General features: G+C 34.0%; 1 protein-coding gene across 2 annotated transcripts; it reads left to right on the top strand.

The window, feature by feature from the left end:
- The first annotated feature begins 3,225 nt into the window (after positions 1–3,225).
- Positions 3,226–10,255, top strand: LOC105117217 (ubiquitin carboxyl-terminal hydrolase 17-like). Of its 2 annotated transcripts, XM_011014795.1 has the most exons (12): positions 3,226–3,595; positions 3,727–3,927; positions 4,902–6,318; positions 6,412–6,500; positions 6,720–6,805; positions 6,912–7,074; positions 7,183–7,303; positions 7,474–7,631; positions 8,141–8,225; positions 8,310–8,522; positions 9,160–9,221; positions 9,320–10,255. In XM_011014795.1, the coding sequence occupies exons 1-12, from the start codon at positions 3,579–3,581 to the stop codon at positions 10,017–10,019; spliced, it is 3,312 nt and encodes a 1,103-aa protein (XP_011013097.1). In that variant the 5' UTR covers positions 3,226–3,578; the 3' UTR covers positions 10,020–10,255. The 2 variants fall into 2 exon arrangements, with proteins under 2 accessions (XP_011013097.1, XP_011013096.1); XM_011014794.1 differs by having other exon boundaries at positions 3,227–3,927.
- Positions 10,256–11,340: the final 1,085 nt, after the last annotated feature.

The raw sequence follows: 11,340 nt of genomic DNA, 5'->3' as shown, positions 1-11,340 counted from the left end.
GCCATATTACACATCATTTGGCTTTCTAGAACTCTAGTTATGTGTAAAACTCTAAGCAGTATTTGGTCTGGATTACAGGACAGATTCTGACTTTTTTCTAGATTGTAGGACAGATTTTGTCTTCTCTTTTGTGGCCAAACTTTGAATTTGAAAATGGAAAATTTAGGTCTTTCCCCTATGAAAGTTGTAGGCCTATTCTTATTTTCTCAGCCATATAAATTAATATGAAATCCAAGATCTATAACTCTAGATATGATCTAATGACTAAATAGTGTTCAAATTTAAAGTAAATCAGCATCTCCTTTGTAAGCTTAGCCTTTTCTTTGTTCTTTCATTTCCAATAGTTAATCACAACAATCAATCATTTGAATTATGAGAATGTCTGCATCTAAAACGAGTATTACCATAAATTAAAGGTATCTTATATTATCAGACTTGTCTTTATAAAATATACTCTAGTTAAGGAGTTATTGATACTTTAAATGTAAAATGATGATATAAAACCTTGATAAAAATGCACTTTTAAGTACTAATCATACAACAAATACTTAGCACTTTCATAGTTCAACCATATGGTATAACCGACACTTGTGCTATGAAAAGAATTTGATTTGTTGTTAACATAAGTTATAATCATGAATATTTGACAATATTTACAAGTATTAGTATTATTCGAATAAAATAACTAATATAATAATGTTAACCATTTATAATATGATTGCAACCTCCTTTGTGTATGGTTTCCAGTTGAGTAATAAAAAGAGTTTATACTATATTTGTTTGAAATACCATTAGTGGATCCTCTAACCTTGATATTTGTTTTTATTGTTTAATCCTCATATTAATCATACAATTTCAAAGTTCTCTTATTATTATTATTATTATTAGTATTGCTACTATTGGTGGTGTTGTTGTTGTTGTTTTTATTATAATTTATATAGTTAATCTTCATGTGATTCGACTCCGATCTTATCGGATTATTTATTATTTCGACACTCCTACAATTCAAAGAAGACGTCAATCTTTTGGTCGTGTCAACATTCGAAGAGTTTCGGTGTTCCCTCCATATACAATCAGCGTGTGTGACCTATTTTTCTTTTTTCTTTTCCTCTCTTTTACTTGATTTTCAAATTGGTCTTAAAAAATCCAAATAAACCCCTGAGGTTTGTTGTTTTCAGGATTTTATCCCTATTCTCTTTATTATAATTTTTTATTTAAAATAATTTCTAAAATTAAGGATTTCTTTTCTACAATTTCATCCCTTTTATCTTTATTAAAATTTTATTTATTTAGAATAATTTATGAAGATAAGAATTTTTTTAATTTTATTTTTAATAGGTATTTTCATCTGGAAGATTTGATTCTCATTCTTTTGATTACTATTTATTTTATATAAGATGGTTGTTGCATGTTTTTTTTTTAATTTCATACTTCTTGAGTTTTTTTTCCCTTTAAATCTAATCATTTTATTATTATTATTATATTTTTTTTTTGCCTTGAAAGGTTTTTATAGATTAATTTTTTATTTTATTTTCTCCCCCAACATCTAATGGGTCAAGTGTTTGACTTCTTAGTTGAGTCCAGTTATGGAATTTAACAGGTTATGGATTTAAAAGATTAACCCCGATTTATAAAGTTGACACGAGTTTTCTTATTTTTTTTTGTTTTTTTTCCATCCTTCAGCATTTTATTATTTTTTTTTCACTTTTTATATGCATTTTTAGTCATTTTGAGAATAGCATGGATTGCCTCTGTTTTTTTTTTTGTTTTTATCTTTGTTAAATTTTTCTTTTCTAAAGGAATTTTGTTTTTAAATTAAATTAATTGATTTTATCCTCTAATATTTAATTTAATGAATTGTAAGTTTAAGAGTTTAGCTTAATTTTACAAGGTTCACCTAGGTTTGCTTTGTTTTACTCTTTTTTATGCTTTTTTATTTTTTACAATTTTATCCTACAACATTGTTTTTATTCCCTTTCTATGATATTTATCTTTATTTTTAAAATAACAAGGGTTGTCTTGGGTTCTTTGTTATGTCTTTGTTAAATTTAGCTCATTTAAAAGGAATTTGATTTTTTTAATTAAGTTTTTTTTTTTAATTTCATTATCTAACATTTCAGTTCGTGGATGTTGAGCTTCTTAGTTTAGCTTAAGTCTATAATTTAATGAATTATAAGTTTGAAAGATTAACTCGAGTTTACAAAGTCCATTAAAGTTTGCTTGATTTTGTTTTTAATTTTTTTTTGGTTTTATTTACTTTCTACTAGTTTTTTTTTGTGGTTTTGAAAGTAACAAGGATTAATTGATTTTTTTTTTATAAAATAATTTTTTTAATTAAACTAAATTAATTGTACGAGAATAAGGATTAGATGTTTGATTCATAATTTTTTATTTATTTATTTTCTAGATCATTGATCTATAGTACATAAAATCTCTTTTGATTACTATAATTTAAAATTTTTTTAATATATTAATATCACATAAATATTCTTTTTTATATTGACATTGAATTAACCTAACTCGCCTTGTAAGATGTAGTATTTATTCAAATATTGCTATTATCAATCGTTCTTATAAATGAAACAACACCCCTCAACGACCAAAAAAAGAAAAAGAAAAAGAAGTAATATCCAATCAATTTGAGTCACGGCTTGTGCCCACCAGCAGCCAAAAATCGTGACTTGTGACGAGGACTTCCACAGCTCCTTACCCCGGAAGGCATTTAATTCCACACCCATGGTCATCGTCATCCTCAATGTAATCAAATCAACAAGTCGCCACCGTCGGATCCCAGATCCAGCCTCAACCCATTTCCCATCACATGGCTGGCTCTATCAGCAAGCGTCCAGCATCTTTTGACAGAGACAACCACCGTAACCTTAATAAAGAAAGAAAAAGCCATTAATCCCAACAGTAACTAATATTATCAAAAAATAATAATCAAACCAGAAAAATAAAAATTTCTTTGTTTGTTTTTATATTTTAAAAGTATTTTTAAAAGAATTTAATTTTTATTATTATTAATTAATAATTTTTAATATATTTTGATTATTTTAATATATTGATATTAAAAATAATTTTTATAAAATAAAAAATAATTTTTAAATAAAAATACTTTTAGAAAACTACAACAATACCCTCTCTCACATTTATTGTAAGAACACATGGGGCCACGGAGGTCCGAATATTTGATGAGCAAAGAATTCACGCATCTCAATGTCCCTGAAAACAAAATTCCTTTCCCTCACCCATTAAATTTCTTTATTTTTTATTTCAAAAAACAATATTAAAATAACACAAATCCAATTTAGCCTCCCCTTTTCGATTTTCTCCATCTTAGTTCCCTCTCTTTGAAAATAAACAAAAACAAGAGGCCCTGAAATCTCGATCTGATTGTCCGAAAATCCTCTAGCTAAAAGACGACCTTTTTTTTTTTTTCCTTTTATTTTCTCTCACTAGCTCGACATCAAAACCCAGTTAAGTTAATTTTTCCTCAACCACCGTCGGCTTTTTAATCAGCGGCTCCGATCTTGCAATCAACCGATGCAAAATCGTCAACGAAGACATCACTACCATCTATGTACGAGATAAGGAGGTTAAAATTGTGAAATTTGGTGGATGCTGCTCATTTTCATAGATGCATGTCGAGGGGGATCTAGGGTTTTCGAGCCTGGTGGTCCTTGTTTTCTGTGTAGTGATTATTCCGCTGGGCTGTTTTATAATTAGGTGTAAATGGCGAGGTGCGGTTGCGAGAAAGGAGGAGATCAAGAGGCTGTTGGTTTTGGCAGCGGAGGAAGCCGCTAGGGCTGAGTTTGAGGCCGCGGCTTCATACGGCACCGTTCCAGTGTTGACAAATAATTATCAATGTGCTGTTTGTTTTTGCCCGACAACGACACGGTGTGCCCGCTGTAAAGCTGTCAGATATTGGTATGTTAATTTCATGTTAATGCTTAATTTTTATCGGGTTTCAGTCCTTAATTGCGTTGAATTCAGGTTTGGTTCTGGGGAGATTTGAAGTTTTTGTTTTTGTTTTTGCCTTTTCTTGTAATTAAGTGAATGGGAGATAATTGCTGATGATAATTTGTAATGTTTTGAAGGGAAGCTGTTTTAACAGTAAACTTTGAGAAGAATCTGATTCTTTACTTCGCGTTGTTCCAGTTAAACAGGGAAGGGGAAAAAACTGTGGAATTAAGTGCTAATTGATGAAGGGAATTCCCAATTAGAGGTTTAATCTGCGTGCAAATCCTTAGGGATTTCTGACTTACTAAACTAATTATGAATGTTTATTAATTAGATGCTAAATGTGGGATTTAAGAATCTAAGCAGACTAGTTTCTAGTTTTGCGTGGGTTATATTAGTGTTGTTAGGTATATGGGAAACTAAGGAAAATACTTGTATTACTGACTGAAAACATTTTAGTTTGTTAAGAAGAGAGTGTGGTGAGAGTCAATCCTTGAAGGAATTTGTAGTGATTTTGTCTCATCTTAATCATTATCTGTACAACTGGTTTCATACACTTACAAATCACTGCTTGTTTAACTACATCTACTTTTTTATCATTATATGAAATTAAATTCCCAAATATTGCAAGTTGGTAGCTTACCTGGATTAGTATGAAATGCTTTTATGTTATAGGTAAATAGTGTTTAATTCCAGTATTATTCTGTTATATAATTGTACAAAGTTTGTATGCATAATCCGGGGTATTCTAGAATTTAATGTCATTTAGTGTACTAACTTTTGATGAAACATCTTTTATAAGGACCTAATAGAGTTCAGCTAACTTGTGATGTACTCTTCTCTACAACCTATAAGACAGTTTTTTCAATTTTTTCCATCCTACTTGGTAGGCTTCTGTTATTTGTATTTGTATATTGACGTCATAATTTGGTCTGTTTCAGTTCTGGTAAGTGTCAAATTATCCACTGGCGACAAGGTCACAAGGAAGAATGCCATCCTCCTACCACTAGATATCACATTAACGATGATGGAGGTAATCCTGGCCAGAGGGCCGCAAAGGGAGACCAACATGTTATTTATGATGGCAGATATGAGAAGAGACCAGTTGATACATTCTCTGTGGAGCCTGTAGTGTCTGATTCCAATTACTCTTCTGGAGTTTCACTTGTAAAGGATGATGATATTAAAGTTGATTCTGTTTTAGATACAGAAGGAACAGATTCTGTTTTTGAATCATCAGGCACCTCATTTTCTGGATTTTCTACTCCTACTGGCTCTTCGTTTTCTGAATTATCTGCTCATTCAGGTGGTGAATCATCTGATAATGTCTCTGTAAGTGAGAGCATTGGTTCTAATGAAACTGAGGGATCAGATGGACAAATGCCAGCTGATGCTGCTCCTGACACACTGGAGTCCAGTTCGAACAAGGTGGATGTGACCAAACCATTGTCTCCAAAGTTTGCTACTTTGGTTGATTCTGTAGATAGTTTTAATAAATTGAGTAAATCAAAGCAGAGTAAACCTCATGGCAATGACAGGGAGAGCAAGTGCTCAGCTAGCTCTTCAGATCATAGCATCAGTGCCAGGAATGATGATTCAATCACAAAGCCAGTTAAAGTTTCTTCTGGTTTCTGGGGTAGAACCCTGGATTCTGCTGTGTCCAGCAGTGATACCATGGACAGATCTGCTATGTCGAATTTCACTGGCCCTGTTAACAGCAAGCCATCAAATGATGAATCATTCCTACATTTCAAGTTCCATCTATCTGGAAGTGATGCTCCTACCCAGCATGCAAAAAACACAAGGGTGAATGACATCATACCAGATGATGCACTCCCTTCTGCTTCTGATAGAGCTCTTTCATCAGAAAAGAATGGTGTTGATGCTCAAAAAGTCCAGAACTCCTCATCCATAAACTGTGAAAGGTCCAGTCATATTGATGTTAACTCTCGTGGTGGTTTGAATGTTTCCAGTGAGCGTAAATCTGTATCATCATCCTCTTCTTATGGTCATGCTTCTTCCAGTTCTGGAGGAGTTAAATTAGATGCAGGTGCTTCAAAAGTATGCAGATCTCAATCCTTGATATCTGGAAGATCAGATGTTGTTGTTAATGACCCTGCTGGTACTTCACATCTATCCAAGTCCAGATTATCATCTAATGCTTCTCAGACCCATTTGACTTCTACCATTGGTGGGCACTCAGTTTCAAGTGTGCAATATGGAAATGTTGAACTGGGTGCTGCAAGTTCCTCTCAAATGTCAAGCTATTCTTCTAGTTCTATTAATGGATTGAAGTCATCAGTGTGGAAAGTTGTTGACCAATTCAGAGGACCTAAATGTGGAAGATATAGTAAAAAGGTTTGGCTTATATATTGATTTTTGTTTGCATCTCTAACAATCTTTTTTCTTTCGATGCAATGAATTTACCATAAGTTTATTTATCCTTTTCAGGGCCTTTTCCCATATGATTTATTTGTAAAGTTATACAATTCGAGTAAGGTGGAAATGCGACCATGTGGTCTTATCAACTGTGGAAACAGGTATACAATATGTTTCTTTTCAACTGAAAGCAGATTGAAGTAGCTGCAGGTGTGATTAAAAGGGCTTCACTATCCATTATTTAGAAATATGAATACTACATGCAGTTGCCTTAATGTTAATTATGCATGTGACTATCTGATTGCATCTACTTTTATACGTTAGCATTGCATAACCTACCCGAAGATGTTGATAACATATCCTCTCTTCCATCTCTGCAGCTGCTATGCTAATGCTGTTCTACAATGCTTGGCATTTACTCCTCCTTTGACTTCGTTTTTTGTGCAAGGGCTCCATTCCAAAGCATGTATGTTTCTCATCATGGTCACCTTATTAGATTTAACATGTTGAGTTTTTGAATAGCATGTTTGGTAACATTTTCAAATAAGGTCATCATTTTGTTTCCATACCAGGTTTAAATAGAGAATGTTGCTTCTCTTGTGAGTTTGAAAGTATAATTTTGAAGGCAAAGGAAGGGAAATCTCCACTTTCTCCCCTTGGCATTCTATCCCTACTACAGAATATTGGGAGTCGGCTTGGTAATGGGAGAGAAGAAGATGCACATGAATTCCTAAGGTGAGCTGGTTTCCTTGCTCCGCAACCAATGAAATAGGAATTTCTTTTGTTTTTATGATTTCATCTTTCGGAGAATTTCATGGTAGATAATAAAGGAACAATAAACAGGTATGCAATTGATGCAATGCAATCTGTTTGCCTTAAGGAAGCTGGGGTAAATGCAATGAACTCCTTCGCAGAAGAAACCACTCTCATAGGCCTTACATTTGGAGGCTACCTTCACTCAAAGGTAATCTATTTTTTGGAGATTAATTGCATTCAGAGATTTAATGCAAAGCAATTCTCCTTTTATTTTGTTTTATTATTTTTCTTACCCCTAACACATTTGCATCTCAATGCTTACTTCTGGGAAAAGTTCAATAATTTAGTTCATGCAATAAAATTTGCTGTTGTTTGTAGATAAAATGCATGAAGTGCCATTACAAGTCAGAGCGGCAAGAAAGAATGATGGATCTTACTGTTGAAATAGAGGGGGACATAGGGAAGCTTGAAGATGCACTAAAACGATTCACGGGTGCTGAGATTCTGGATGGAGACAACAAGTACCAATGTGGCAGGTTCGTCAGTTTACGTTTTCTAATAAAACTCTTGAGCATATGATCTTACATGTTTGTATGGGTTTTTTCTACAGCTTGTTTTTTATTCTTTTCTTCTTGTCTGTGTGTGTGTGTGGAGAGAACCATTTGGACTTTTTTGTCAAACCATGTTTTTAAATTGTCTTGAGCAGTGTGCTGGCTATTTGTTCTTACTAAAATTCTATACTGCAGTGGGACTTTGCAGACTTAACCAAGTTATTTCAACCATAAATATTTAAATCTTGATTTTATATTTGAGTTTCTTTGCATTTGGACCAAACTGTTTGTTACTGAAAACAAACTGAGATGTGATGCTTTGTGATATGCTGCTTGTACAGCATTTTGATGATTGCTCTGCCAGTCTTTACTTCTGAGGAAATACCATTTTTTTCGAATCTGAATTTGCATTAATTCTAGTGTATAATTTTCTTTTTATTGGAGTTGTTGATTTTGAGCTTTCAGAGTTTGTTTACCATCATCATTCTGTTCAGATGCAAATCTTATGAGAAGGCTAAGAAAAAAATGACAATATTGGAGGCTCCCAATGTCCTTACAATCGCATTGAAGCGCTTTCAAGTAGGTCTTGAAATCAAAGATGGTATTTTATTCCCATGTTACAGGCAAATTCTTATTTTTTTCATTACTGTGCTTGATTTTCAGTCTGGTAAATTTGGAAAGCTCAATAAATCTATTCGGTTCCCAGAGATCCTGGACTTAGCACCATATATGAGTGGAACTAGTGATAAATCACCCATATATAGGCTTTATGGAGTGATCGTTCACTTGGATGTCATGAATGCTGCATTTTCTGGTCACTATGTGTGCTATGTCAAAAACATCCAGAACAAGTGGTTCAAAATTGATGACAGCACAGTATGTTCTCTATCTTAATATGCAATGCAAGTTTATTTGGTTATTTGATATGTTTTTCCTGAAATTGCTTATGCTTGATTAATTGGGTATTTTGACATGCTTTAACCTGACATCTCCAGCTCCCTTGGCTAAACTTAACAAGAAAAAAAAAAATTAATTATTAATAATCTCCACTGGTGCATTACAAGAAAAGTTAGGGTTTTGTGCTTTAGTCAAGGAACCTTCGACATTTCTGTTTTGTTTAGGATTGTTGTCTGATTAAATCTTTTATTTAGATGACCAAGCCAGTGTACTGTGCATATTTTTTGTCTTTATAAAAAAGTCCAAACCTTGATTATTGGTGATAAACCTGTGTTCTACCCATGTCCATGAGGTAGCAACTATATAGAGAATCAAAGTTTGTTTATTGTAGCAATATCTTTTAAGGCTCTGGTTGGTTTTCTTTCTGGAAGTATTTTCATAGTAAGACCTATTGGTAGCTGGGTCCCAAGTTCTTCTTAGTCTCAAATTGAACTGTTTCAGTGTTAGCTCCTTATCTGCTATGCATTAATTTTTTATGGATAAGATATCTACATGTGTGTGTTTGTGCATTTGCTATTTTAAGCTTTTGATCATGGGATTGGCAATGATTGGCTAGGTTACAGCTGTGGAACTTGAAAGGGTTTTATCAAAAGGCGCATACATGCTTCTTTATGCAAGGTGAGGGATCTCAGGAGATTAGTTCCATGAAGATTGAAATTTCTTGAGTGTTTTTTATATTTTTTATTGTGATGTATGACACAATTTAATATTTGCAGGTGCTCACCAAGGGCCCCAAGATCGATAAGGAGCAGAATAATATCTTCTGATCCTAAAAATAAATGCAACACCTCCAAAATCAATGCAACAAACACTGCACTGGATTCCAGATCCACACCCATGCAATCAAGTGTTTTCCAATTGCATCCCGATTCAATTCCTCCTGATAATTTGGCCAGTGTTGAATCTTTCTATATGAAGTTCCACCGGCTTCAGAGGATTTTAGAAGAGGACTCATCAAGTGACAATTTCTCTTTTACTAGTGGCAACTCCGATGAAGGTTCATGCAGTACTGACAGCACCCATGATTCTACAAGTACTGATGATCTTTCTGATTACATTTTTGGAGGTTGGAACTCTTGGCGGAATACATCTGATTCGGATACTTCTTCTTCTCCCCCTCCTTTGTACTCAAGGCAATCACCTCATGCTGAGATGAACCAGCATGGTTCATATGCAGATTCAGGGGTTGGGGGTTCTGATCTTTGGGACAGGATACCCAGTGGGAGCAGCAAGATGGTGTATATGGAAGGTAAGGGAGGAACTTTTTTGCATTCTGACGCGACTAAACAAGGTAGAAAGTTAGCTAGTAGTAGTAGTAATAGTTATGACTCAACAAAATTAGGATCAGTTAACCCTTTAAATGGTGTAAAATCCGGGGTATCCTTTAGAAGAACAGCGAGCGAAAGAACAGATTGAGCATTTATAAGCAGGCATCAAGTTAGAGGGGTAAATAAGAGTTGGGAAGGAGGGGCTGTATGTAATGTTGTACTCTTGTAGAGTTGGATTTGTCTTAAATAGATCGGTCATCGCCATTTTGTCAAATTCCTTTCCGGGAAGTCCTCAGAGTGTATAGTGCAAGGGACCTTTTCCAAACCCCAGGCAGTCGTTCACTAGAAAACAATATATAAAAATGATCACATTTTGAAGGCTTCTTTGTCGAGATGTATGCGGATGAATATCTCTCCATGCTCGGAATGATTCTTACAAGCTAGCCCAGAAACAATCTCGGCTTGAGCCCACTCATACGGAACCAGTGGATTGCTCGTGAGCACTCCCTCCCTGGTGCCATCTGTAGTAAGTAATCAACGAAGATCTACTATGACCCCAGCACTCCCATCTTAAAAGCCCAACGAAAAAAAAAAGAGCAAAAAAAAGTTGCTCTACTCGCCGAAATGCTTTGTGAACTGTGAGCCTGGCTTGCTCGAGCAGAGGTTGTAATAAAATGTGATTGTGAACTGGTTATAAATTGTGGAAATTCAGGTGAAGTTGATCCAGTAGGATTAGAAGGTGGCGAAAATCATTTTCGGCCAGTGGAGCCCATAATAATTTAATTTTTTAAATTTATTTTTTATATAAAAATGATCTCAGGATTTATATGCTCGATTTTAAGATTGATGGAGGAACCAATGTGAAGTATCACCCGATACATAAACGCAAGTTGATCGATTAATGTTAGTTAAATTTTAGGGTAAAAAGATCTTCCTTGAAATCAATCCCTTCGCAATGACTAGCGTTGTGATTTAAAGTTTGAGCCCCTTTCTCTCTCCGCTCCAACCGAATACAAGTAGCAAATGAATAAGCATGCAAAACCAACTAGGGACAATGGGTAATGATCCCATCCCATCCCATCCCCATCAGCACCGAACACGCCGTAGGGATTGACTTTTCATTGTTTAACACAGTAAATTGACTTTGGGTAAACATAATTGAAAAAATAATTAGAAATTAACAGTCGTAGACGATATCTCCAAACTTGTTTTGAATTAAAAACACCCCTAGCAATTCTAAAACCCCCTCCTCTCTCTAAAATACTCATCTCTTTCTCTTTCTTTAGCTCTACACGGTATACTAAACATTTCCTCTCAATTATTTTGATGTAATTTATGTTTAATTGGTGTTAATTTGATTTTATTAAATGTTAGGATTTTGAATTAGAAATTAGGTTAATTAAATGAATTGAAGTTGGTAATTATATATAATTATGTTAGTTTGTTTAATTATCAATTATTTTAGGTTT

The sequence above is a fragment of the Populus euphratica genome, unplaced genomic scaffold (assembly GCF_000495115.2).
Source record: "Populus euphratica unplaced genomic scaffold, PopEup_1.0 scaffold1230.1, whole genome shotgun sequence".
Lineage (NCBI taxonomy): Eukaryota > Viridiplantae > Streptophyta > Magnoliopsida > Malpighiales > Salicaceae > Populus > Populus euphratica.
This window is presented reverse-complemented; position numbering and strand designations above follow the sequence as displayed.